Source organism: Cervus canadensis, chromosome 7, assembly GCF_019320065.1.
Source record: "Cervus canadensis isolate Bull #8, Minnesota chromosome 7, ASM1932006v1, whole genome shotgun sequence".
Taxonomy (NCBI): domain Eukaryota; kingdom Metazoa; phylum Chordata; class Mammalia; order Artiodactyla; family Cervidae; genus Cervus; species Cervus canadensis.
The window spans coordinates 83,781,777-83,794,042 of NC_057392.1; the positions used below are offsets into that span (position 1 = coordinate 83,781,777).

Below are 12,266 nucleotides of genomic sequence, written 5' to 3' on the forward strand. Positions count from 1 at the left end.
ATATCAGAAAACAAGACAATGAAAAAACGGGCAGAGGACCTGAACAGACATTGCTCCAAAGAAGACATACAGGTGGCCAACAAACACATGAAAAGATGCTCAACATCATTACTTATTAGAGAAATGCAAATCAAAACCACAATGAGATATCACCACACACCAGTCAGAATGGCCATCATCAAAAAGTCTACAGACAATAAATGCTAGAGAGGATATGGAGAAAAGGGAACCCTCTTGTACTGTTGGTGGGAATACAAACAGATACAGTCACTACAGAGAATGGTATGAAGATTCCTTTAAAAACTAGAAATAAAACTATCATATGACCCGGCAATTCCACTACTGGGCATATACCCTGAGAAAACCATAATTGAAAAAGTCACATGGACCCTAATGCTCACTGCAGCACTATTTACAATAACCAGGACTTGGAAGCAACCTAGATGTCCACTGAGAGATGAATGGATAAAGAAGTTGTGGTACAAATTGTCCACAATATGCAATATATGCAATATATGTTGTATAAAATATTACCAAGCCATAAAAAGGAATGAATTTGAGTCAATTCAAATGAGATGAACCTAGAGAGCATGTTATACAGAGTGAAGTAAGTCAGAGAAAAACAAAAATAGTATCTTAATGCATATATATATGTGAAATCTAGAAGACTGGCACGGATGGTCCTATCTGCAGAGCAGGAATAGAGATGCAGATGTGGAGGACGGTCTTGTGGACACAGAGGGGAAGGAGAGGGTGGGACAAATTTAGAGAGTAGCATTGATGTTTATACACTACTATGTGTAAAACAGATAGCTAGTGGGAGGCTGCTCTATGACACAGGGAGCCCAGTCTGCTGCTCTGTGATGACCTAGAGGGATGGGATGGGGGCGAGGATGGGAGGGAAGACATATATATATACATTTATTCTGATTCTTGTTGAAGTACAGCAGAACCAGTGCAACATTGTAAAGCAATTATCCTCCAGTTAAAATTTTTTTTTTTAAAGTCGACTCACATTGCAACAGACAAGGAAAATATATCAACTCTATCTTGTCAGTTACTATCTCTGCAAAAATGTTGCTCTACTGCTATACATATATATGTACTAGAGTTGCAAAATGGCAAACTGTCACAGTTTTCCTGGGACTGAAAGATTTCCTGGGGCTCTCAGTACTAAAACTGGGTTAGTCCTAGGCAAACCAGGACAGTTGGTCACTCTAGCATACACACCTAATGTTTTATATTTTGTAAGTGTAATGTATTATGTATTAATTATACACATATTTTTCTCTGAATAACGTGCATGATTCTTTTACTGTGCTATAATAAGATGATGCCCTCAGTAACCATCCTGGTTAGTGACTCTTTGCCAATGCGCTAGACTAAGTCAGCATGCTGATATTTCTTTTTAGATATTTTAATCTCAGTTTCACACATTTCTTACTTCCTCCTTTTCTTGACGCTGTGTATTCTATAATTCACTAAATGCTATTAGCGTAAAGAAAAATTTAGCCAGCTTCCTGAAATTTGTAAAATGTATTTTGTACATGTAGTCTATCAGTATTTTGAAGGAATAAAGTACCTGGTCTTCTTTATTAAAAAGAAAAATTGCTCCACTGGATCAGGATTAGATTAAGTGGTCAACCAATAGTGGACTGAAGAAGATAAAACTGTATGTGTATTTTTTTTTTTTTTTTTTGTAAAAGAAGTGCAGGGACAGGCAGCCTAGGGCTGTCAAGACAGGTTCATAATATTAAAGACCTAAGCTTATTCTATATTGTTGTGCTAAATCTGAGATGTTTGCTGAAATTCTAGCCATTTCTACCATATTGCAATCAATCAGATAGAGGAAGAGATAGGGAAGCACATTCAGTATTTCACCATCAGCCAGAATTTAGTCATTTGACCACATCTAGTTTTGCACTTGATACTGGAAAATAGAAACTTTACTCCAAGTGGCCATACATACCATTAAAAAATCAGAATTCTGTTTCTTAGGTAAAAGAGGGGAAACAGAGGGGACAATTGGAAGTCTTTAGAATACTTATTCAGATTGGGTGTAGATGAAATTTCTACTTTTGTAACCCAGTGGTTGCTTTATTCTTTTCCAGTTTGTTTCTTCTCTGCCTTCAACATGTTATTCCTGTTAAAAATGTAAAAGTTCCCTTACATTTAACTTTATCAGCATATGAGTTTGCATACCTCTTGGCTGGCATCAGTTAGGGTCTCTTGAACAGTTGTAATACATGAGCCAATGTGGAAAAGAATTGAAAGCATGCCTAACTCTCTGCTGAAGGTTTGGTCAAGTATTTCCTCCTCTAGCATTTGGAGTCATATCAGTTCAGTTCAGTCACTCAGTCATGTCCGACTCTTTGCAACCCCATGAATCGCAGCACGCCAGGCCTCCCTGTCCATCACCAGCTCCTGGAGTCCACCCAAATCCATGTCCATTGAGTCAGTGATGCCATCCAGCCATCTCATCCTCTGCCATCTCCTTTTCCTCCTGCCCCCAATTCTTCCCAGCATTAGGATCTTTTCCAATGAGTTAACTCTTCGCATGAGGTGGCCAAAGTACTGGAGTTTCAGCTTCAGCATCAGTCCTTCCAGTGAACACCCAGGACTGATCTCCTTTAGGATGGACTGGTTGGGTCTTCTAGCAGTCCAAGGGACTCTCAAGAGTCTTCTCCAACACCATATATAGACAGTGGCTAATCAGGGACTTGCATATGACCATTGTGCCTGAAATCTTGAAATATGTAATTTCCAAGGGTATGAGACTGACTTGTGACCACAAACTTGGGAATGATTTCCTTTGAGACATTTCAACCTGGTTTTGTGAGTCTCATGAGAAGGGTGAAGCTATACAGATACCTTGAATATCTTCAAAGATTCCTGGATTTATAGAATTTCACTGCTGAAAGATACTACATGTTCAACCCCCTCCTTTTACTGAGAAATTCCAGAGTTCAGTAACCTAAGGTCTAGGCTGTTGTTTAGTTTTTAAGTCATGTCCAGCTCCTTTGCAACCCCATAGACTATATAGCCGACCACACTGCTCGTCCATGGGATTTCCCAGGCATGAATACTGGAGTGGGTTGCCATTCTGCAGGGGATCGTCTTTTGCATTGGCAGGCAGATTCCTTACCACTGAGCCCCCAGAGAAGCCCAGGGACCAGGCTAGTTCATTAAAAAATGTGGTTTGATAATTACTATTGGTTCTCTTCTCCAAACCTCATGAACAGGAAATGACTTGTGGTTGTTCAGGCCCTATCTTTAGGCAGACACATCATCACCAGGGTTCTACTATGTTCCCTACTGATGTTCAGAAGTGGCTTTGAGATGTTGCACAATCAGCCCTTGCACGGCATCCGCAGGAGGAGAACATTAGTGTGGTAGGGAGTCACCTCCCCATCTACAAGATGACGGGCTTTGACTGTCCTCTCCTTTATGCATAAGTAAGAGAATGGGATATGTGTTAAGGGCAGAAGTCATTGTTTCTTTTCCACATTTTTAGATCTCCCTTATAATAGTCCCATGAGTCCCAGGTGGCTCAGTGGTAAAGAATCCCCCTGCCAAAGCAGGAAACTCAGGTTCAGTCCCTGAGTGGGGAAGATCCCTTGGAGAAGGAAGTAGCAGTCTACTCCAGTATTCTTGCCTGGGAAATCTCATGGACAGAGGAGCCTGGTGGGCTACAGTGCTGGGGTCACAAAAGAGTCGGTCAAGCTTAGTGACTAAATAATAACCACAATAACAATCCTAAGTCATCTCCTGCAGGCATCATGTGAATCTGAGAACTTTGATAATTCATACTTTTTCTCAATATATACATGGGACAGAAAGTTGTGTATGTTCACAGCATCATCAAATTGGAAGGAATCATTTCTTCAATTCCTTGATCTCTCAGTTGAGAAAACTAAAACCCAGAGAGATGAATTGACTTAGCTAAGATCATCTTTCTTGCTTATGACTTATAGAAAGCCAATGCTTAAAACAATTCTATAGTTTGTTTCTAACAATACTGTTGTTGTTTAGTCACTAAGTTGTGTCCAACTCTTTTGTGACCCCATGAACTGTAGCCCGCCAGGCGGCTCAGTCCATGGGATTTCCCAGGCAAGAATATTGGAGTGGGTTACCATTTCCTTCTCCAGGGGATCTTCCAACCCAGGAATCAAACCCAAGTCTCCTGCATTGTAGGCATATTCTTTACCACTGAGCCACCAGGGAAACTCCTTTAACAATACTAACCATTACTATTTACATAGTAGATTAGCATCTGAAAACTAGTGTTTGCTTTAGATAAAAAAAATGAGAAGTGCGGATTTGCTCCCAGACATTTTAAATATATACTTAGATGACATGGACTAGTTTTATAAAATATTTTATTTACAGTAGAACTTTACAAAAATAGTCTTAATAAAATTAATACAAAACCATTTTACAATATAACTTATATAACTATCTCCTCAAAAAATGACATTTGATTATAACACATAAACTACATGTGTATTTGTTAAGTCACATTGTAGTATAAATATGTTTTATCATCATTTTTTCATAATAAGGCATATACCAATGAACAATGGACAACAAATTTTATTTTGTTATTCTTCCAATGTAAAATTCATCTCTGGCCAAAATGAAATTAATCAAAGAAAAGTAAAACAATTGTCCTTCTGTTCATTCATACATTCCTTTTTAATTATTGGAGAGTTTATCTGACAAAGACACAGCATTAATCTGAAAGCACCATGGCATAAAATCTAGTGACAATATCCCCAAAAGCCTTCTCCAATGTCTCCCCTTCAACTGTTTACTCAGTATTTTGCCAAGATAAATAAAGATTGATCTCAACCCTCTCCTTCATTAGTCTCAAGTGTTCTTAATATGCATTCAGGTTTTTAGACCTTCCCAACTGGCATATGTTTAAAATGTGAGATTATTTCTTTGGCTTCAAGTCGAGTTTCACAGCCCTTAAGAAACATACTGTGCTCCCCCGTGGGGCTGAATCTCTGTGACTCCCCACCCAACCACATTGCCCCGGATGTGACAGGACTCTGCCCCTCCGGCCCCTCTTATCTCTTCGTTGCTGAGAACACTATCCCAGATATTGAAGCCTGTGAGTCTGCCAGAAAAGGCAAATGCTTCATCAAAGCCACCACCCACGCAGCACCCGTTCTTTTCTTGCCCAATCTGCAGGATTCCTCCCTCAGGAACCACGTGACCTGTGGCCATATCGACAGTGGTGGCCACCAAGTCACCGTTCACCCACAAGGTCATGTGCCCTTTCTTTGAATTCCAGGTGCCGCACAGATGGGTCCACGTTCCTAGGGAAATCACAGCATCAGCGACCAGTCTGTTTTCCTCTCCACCCACCACAAGCGTTATGGACTGATAGCTGAGGTACAGCTGGATCTCATATGGATTCCTCTTTGTGCCATAGGAAAACAGGACTGTTTTGTTTAATACTTCTGTGGCTTTGACCCAAATGCAGGCACTGAAAGTCTCAAGTTTCATAGGTGTCACCGGATGCACGCTTGCAAAAATCTTCTTGGAACGCATGGGGAATAAAATGGCTGTTTCACAACCTAGAGTGGCAAGAAAGTAAGAATATGAGAGAAAATACAAATTCATTTTGAAGTGATTCTGGCAGTTAGGTATTTTAGGATGGACCTTTAATGACTACAACTGAAAACTACATGCAGCAATATGTTATGACTTGAGGGGCCCAAGGGTAATCTGTATAGTGCAAGGAAAGCAGGAATAAGGAAATCCAACTGTCTCATTAAGGGAAGCATTTAAATGGAAAAGAAGGCACACAGAGAAATAGTGAAACTGGGTTCGAACTTGGGCACTTGGGCACCTGATGCTAAGCGCTGACTCACTGGAAAAGACCCTGATGCTGGGAAAGGTTGAGGACAGAAGGAGAAGGGAGTGACAGAGGATGAGATGGTTGGATAGCATCACTGACTCAATGGACATGAGTTTGAGCAAACTCTGGGAGATAGTGAAGGACAGGGAAGCCCAGCATGCTGCAGTCCATGGGGTCGCAAAGAGTTGGACATGACTTAACAACTGAACAACAACAACAATTCTGGCTGCAGGAGCCACAACCCTAACCAGCACACTGCACTGCCTCTTAGTGGTAGGAGAACCCCTGGGTTTGGCTAAAAGAACTGGAATTCAGTTTGTTTTACTACTAGCAAGCAGTGTAGCTTTTGATGAGCCCCACAATCTCTCTAGGCTTGATAGTTATCTGTCAAAGGCTCTTCCCTTCTCCTCCTAAATTCTGCAAGTCTGTAAGCAACAAGTATGTAACATTTGAGAAGAGCTTTGTAGACCAAGAGTGAAAGAGTGAAGTTGCTCAGTCATGTCCACTCTTTGCGATCCCATGGACTGTAGCCTACCAGGCTCCTCTGTCCACGGAATTTTCCAGGCAAGAGTAGTGGAGTGGGTTGTCATTTCTTTCTCCAGGAGATCTTCCTGACCCAGGGATTGAATCCAGGTCTCCCGCATTGCAGGCAGACACTTAACCCTCTGAGCCACCAGGGATACTTTGTAGACCAAAGATATGCTTAAAAATTCTCACTTTGTCCAAATGCTTAAAGTACTATGTAAGCCCTAACTGAAAATCTTTAAGGAAGAGTGAATTCTTCTGAGGAGCTGGATGAAGGACATATTTCCACTAATACACACTTTGAAGGAGACTTTCAAACTTGAGGGGTGGGAGCTCCCACCTCTGTCCATCTCCATGTAACATGGTCAGTCAGGGAGCTGCAGATGCTGAAGTGAAGACCTTTCAGGTGTCTCTGGGAAATAATATGCTAAAAGCTTTAATAAGTGAGCTGTGCCTAGTGCTGAACTCAAATATATACATATAAAAGACCAATTAAAGAATTTTTTAAAAATCTAAGTTAGGGCTTGGAAAAGGAAATGGCAACCCAGTCCAGTATATTCTTGCCTGGGAAATCCGATGGACAGAGAAGCTTGGTGGTCTATAGTCCATGGGGTCACAAAAGAGTTGGACATGACTTAGCGACTAAACAACAACAAAAATTAGGGCTAAGTGTTCACTTTATAACAACCTTTTAAAGAAGATTTATCATAAGATAGCTTTAAAAAACAAATTCCCAGAGCATTTGAAGACTAAGTGGTAAATAAGACTTGCAGGAACCAAATGTCCATGTGAAGTGTGGTAAACTAAGTTAACCGTCTACAAGTGGCTGAGAGGTGGGCTCCAACCCCAAAAAATTAAGCAGATGGACCTTATCCTTTTGAAATAGTCAAAGAAGATATTGAGGTTCAGAAATTCCTATACATCACACTAAAGCACAAAATTGGTCCTGCCATACTTTGGTATTAACTTTTTCCCTGAATAATTTGAATTTCTAAAGATTTTTTAAAATTAATTTTTAATGAGGCATTGATTCTTTTTGAAAATGAAATTGGTAGATGCATACTTTTCTAGCTGTTATTTAAATCAAACAAAGATCATGGAACAAAAGATCACCATATGCTTGGGCATTTTAGATACTGTCTAATGTTTCAGTAAAACAGTGTTCAGAGAGAGCGCCTACTGCAATCTAATTAACTGATTTCCTGTTTAAATAAGCCCAGGCAGTCAGGATTGCATTCCAAAGCCTTCCTTGATCGCCTCTCAGAGACCCAGCTTCCCCTCTAGGCTGCACTGGTTATGTAAGTTCAATGAGTAGAACTGCATGTTGGCAAGTTTTTTCTGTGGCTTCTTTTGGGGGTCGGTGGTTGAGACTCTTGATGTGTCTTTAAAATGTCAGAAACTCTCTCATGAAATGGCTTTTAACTAATAGGTTTTTTCTGATTATATTATCAAAGACCAAACAAAATTAAAACCAGGTTCTTAAGAGGCTGACAACAGAATGATTAGGAATCCCTTAGGAGCCAAGCTGGCAGGAAGCCGAGAGAGGAAAAATCAAAGCATGTGGGTAAATGCATGAATGGATGTAATAAGAATTAACACTTCTGAATTCAGAAATACATCCTTCTTCTGCTCTAACTAGTATGCAGAGTAGAGCTGAAAGTTAGCATAACTCTTCAGTTTTCCCAGTACATGATATGTACAGTGATTTTACATGGCTTGCAAAAGACAAGAAATTTCATCCATTAAAACTGCCAGAGAATTATAGTTTGTCCTGTCACCTACACTAAGGATCTACTGTATGTTTATTTTATGATTTCCCCCCCTCTGAAGCCCTACCTAATATTAAAAAAAAAAAAACAAAAAAAAAACACAACATACTCTGTACTGATAAACAGTCCTCAATTATTTAGCCAAGACTGGTATTTTGGTATGGTTTCTGCAATTTTAAATGAAATATGCTCTCAAATATGCTTGATTCTGCCTCCTACCCCATATAGTAAGAGTTGCTTTATTGGACATAAAGAAGGGATGGTTTGTAATTGTTTTCTGTTCATAAGTTGCTTATGAACAGGGAAGAGTGTATTTTATATTTTCTTACCTAGGACACGGATTTTCTAATATAACCCACAACAGATTGTTATAGCACCATTTCTTAGAAATTCTGACTTATAAAGGAGTGTTCTTCACTCCAAACCTTCTCTATATTTCCTTGAGGCATCTTTAAAATGTATTATTTTGGGCCCACATATGTTTGGAAGTTCACTAGTATCACATGGGACTTTGACAGGTTGCATCTGGTTTGAACTGCCTCTCTTCTGTTTCACCCTGATCCTCCACATCCCCGGAGGTACTGCGTGGATGCCAACTAGCTCCTACATCTGACTGTCCCACTGTGGACCCCTCAGCTGCTGGTTTATTCCAAACTTCACTCCTGGAGCTCACTCTGGAGCTCATTTCACAGACCCTGGGGGCTCGGGGTGGGGGCCTTGGGAGATCAGATTCAACCTCAAGTCTCTTGTTTGGAACTGATAGGGAGGAGGGGCCAGCCCAGAGACTGGAAAACGTTCCTAAAAATTAGGCTGAGTCCGGAAATAGCGCGGGGAACCAGAGCTCCCTTAAAGAGAGAGAGAGGCAGGCTAAAATTAGAAGAAGTGGAAATCCCTAACGGAGGGACGCTGGACATTGAGAGCGGTCACCCTTATAACTGGCCAATAGAGTTCTTCTAACGCCTGGTCGGATCAAGTGTCAGTCTGGAGGCCCTTGAGGTCTATTTCAAGACTGTGGTGGTTCCCTACACAGCTATCTTCTGGGTTCCTCGGGACTGAAGACTGACTACTTTTGAAAGCAATTTTCCCGCCCTTTATGGTGTATTCTGAGCTCTGTGACCGCGCATGCTGAAACAGAAGGGTGTGAGCCGATGTGTTTCCTCCCACTAAAGCCTCCCCTTAGAGGCTTGGTTGGCTGACTCGGTTTCCCGCAAGCCGCGCTTTGAGAACGAAGCCGCGCAGGGGTCCCCACCGGTTTCCGCGTCCTTACCTGCCGGCAGCCAGCGGCTGGCTGCCCAGCCTTGCACAGCTCGGAGGTCGGCCCGCGTCCGCCGCAGCTCCTCCAGCACGGTGCCCAGGGTCCGCCACGCCTCCTCCTGCGGCCGCCGCGCCCCGGCCTCTTCCAGGCGAGCCAGCCGGCGGCCCGCATCACGGCTCGCCTGCAACAGCTCGTCCAGCGCCCGGGCCAGCTTGGCCTCGGCGGGGGCCTCCGGCGCGCACGGCCTCTGCAGGCTGCCCGCCAGCCGGCCCAGCTCGGCCCGCAGCTTCTGGAGCTCGCCCCGGATCACGTCGTCGGTGGCCTGCAGCAGCATGCTCTCCCGCATCTGCGAGTTCTCCAGCATGACGAAGAGCTTGTCCCACTCGGAGTTCTCACGACTGCAGTCGCACGGCGTGGCTAGAGCGGGGAACATACACGCATTACCGACCTGATCCTCCCTCGGGTGTTCTTTGTAAAATGCCGAGCTACCTCGATTATCGCCAAGTGACAGCCCGTCCCCAGTACCCCCTTCCCTTTAAGGAAACCTGCAAAAACCTTGCAAGTTCATAAGCTGAACTCGATGAAATTGCCGTTCATGGAGCTCAAAGCAGGCGAATACCGGCAATTTCATACAATTTGACCCGTTATGTATCTGAGAGAAGTAACTTTTTGAAACCTCCTTGCCTAACGTGCTTTTCTCTTTTGCAAAACTCTTTTTTGCTGTTGTTGTTGTTTATTGCATTGGCAATAAAATATATGTATAATACTTAGACCTAAGGAGGTAGATATGTAGTTAAGGGTTAGCAGAGAAACAGTTAAAATGAACTTACGGTCCTCAGTGGGATGGAGTCCATTGTCTATTTCGTTGTCCAAATTCACATACATGAGCTCATAATCATCTGAGTTCTCCGCCGACACCGCAGACCAGAGAGCGCAGAACAGAATCACGGGGAGATGCATGGCCGCAGAGACAAGTTCTTCCCACCGCCGAGAGGGGACGAGCCAAGAGGCTCTCAGAGTGCAGAAGGAGCGGAGGAGAGCGCGAGTGAGAGGCAGGAGCTGAGCGCCCTTAATAAATGCTGGGGAAAGTCTGAATGGGGATGAATGAGTAATGCCAGTGGCACTGCCTTAGCGGGAGTTCCCCAGATTTTGGGGGGGAGGGGGCTGGGGGAGGGAGGGGGAAAGGGATGTGGGCGACGTTACACAATAGTAAACCGCAAAGGTTTACAGTACAGTCAGATTAATTGGAGGAGGGTCAGAGGGGAAAGAACGGGGAGACCAGGCTACGGACTGTCTCCCTCTGGGGATTAGCTGTTGTAACTTGAATTGGTGGTACTGAAGGATGAGAGGGACATAGAGATTTAGGGGAATAGATTTAGGGGAATAGATTCAGCAGGCATAGAGGTGTGAAAACAAGAGCATCATCCCAGCATTTTGTGTGCGCTTTCATTATTTCACAACCCTTTATGCATAGAAAACATTTTTTCACTTTTTTGTGTGTGCAGTTTTATAGGTCTAAGATGTGAAAGTTACTTTCTGATTTCAAGATAAACCAACACAGTAAGAATTTGTATGGTTCTAGAAGCCAAATCCATTCCAAGTCCTTCCATCTTTAATCCTTCTGGAGTTCCAACTGTACTTTTATAAACATACTTTTTAATGAGAAACACAGCAAAACTAGTAAACCTAAAATAAGGAGGAGTTTGGGGAAAGGAATAAACTGATTTTTTAGGTGTGTTTCTTTTCATAATCTATTATGATGATATCTTATTTCACTAGGTTCAGAGTCAAAGATCATGTTTTTAAAATAAATTTAGGGATTCCTGCTTCTGCCAGTATATGGAGGTCTCTGTAAGCTGAAAACTCTGCTGAAAAAAAACCTAGAAATGTGTTTACATTTGAGTAATAATTTAAAACTTTAAATGTACAAATAAGTTCCCAATAAAGTAAGGACAATATCCAGAGGCCAAAATATGCTAAGTTGCTTCAGTCATGTCCAACTCTTGGTGACCCTTTGTGGGCTGCAGCCCCTCTAGGCTCCTCTGTCCATGGAATTTCCCAGGCAAGAATACTGGAGTGAGTTGCCACGCCCTTTCCAGGAGATCATCCTGACCCAGGGATCAAACCCACATCTCTTATGTTTCTTTCATAGGCAGGCGGGTTCTTTACCACTAATGCCACCTGCCCAAAGAGAGGGAACCAAAAACTGGCCAGTGAACCCATGAGCTGAATCTACACCGCCCCTGCCCCACTCACACACCAGGGGAGGTGAAGGGGGAAGAGATGGTATCAGTTCTGTGTTAACTAAGTGTTAAAGGCCACAAGGCTTAGGTCAGGGTGTCGAGTTACTTACTAGATTTCAATAGATATAGCCCCAGTCCTTACCCTAGCACAGGAAAGTGAGAAGTAAGCCTGTCTCTGTTTGACTGAACTCTACGAAGTCCCTAAGAGTTTGTGACTTTGGGCCTGCCCTTATACATGTTTGAGAGGCAAATGTGTACTATCTGCCACAGTAAAAATAAATTCATAGTAAAAAATATTTAAACATAGGAAGAAACAATCTACCATAAATGAGAACCAGCAGAAACCAAAAGAGATTGGACACCCCTCCCTCAAGAATTAAAATATCAGCTAGAAATTGGAAAATAAGTGTATTTAAAATGATTTAAGATCTGCAAGAAAGAACTGGAAACCTGAAAAAAGAAAAAGACACTGTCAAAAGAAGAAGAATAGGCCTACTATTTTAAAAATCAAATATAACTTTGAGTTAAAAAATTAATTGAAATTTTTAAGAAATTAAAGGAATGGCAAAGCTGAAGAGAATATTAAGGAACTGGAAGAAAGATCT

General features: G+C 42.2%; 2 protein-coding genes across 8 annotated transcripts in view; one reads left to right on the forward strand and one right to left on the reverse strand.

Annotated features, from left to right (window-relative positions):
- VEPH1 (ventricular zone expressed PH domain containing 1) overlaps positions 1 to 12,266 on the forward strand; it is a 312,127-nt gene that overhangs the window by 71,500 nt on the left and 228,361 nt on the right. The window lies entirely within an intron of this gene.
- On the reverse strand, positions 4,363 to 10,512 carry PTX3 (pentraxin 3). The gene is made up of 3 exons (XM_043473919.1): positions 10,249 to 10,512; positions 9,431 to 9,835; positions 4,363 to 5,585 (listed from the first exon to the last, which is right to left on the reverse strand). The coding sequence occupies exons 1-3, from the start codon at positions 10,376 to 10,378 to the stop codon at positions 4,972 to 4,974; spliced, it is 1,149 nt and encodes a 382-aa protein (XP_043329854.1). The 5' UTR covers positions 10,379 to 10,512; the 3' UTR covers positions 4,363 to 4,971.

Coding starts and splice junctions, on each gene's coding strand:
- PTX3 (XM_043473919.1), bottom strand. CDS start 10,378: ATGCATCTCCCCGTGATTCTGTTCTGCGCTCTCTGGTCTGCGGTGTCG. Junction 9,836..10,248: donor ACTCCATCCCACTGAGGACC/GTAAGTTCATTT, acceptor TCCCCGCTCTAG/CCACGCCGTGCGACTGCAGT. Junction 5,586..9,430: donor CAGCCGCTGGCTGCCGGCAG/GTAAGGACGCGG, acceptor TTGCCACTCTAG/GTTGTGAAACAGCCATTTTA.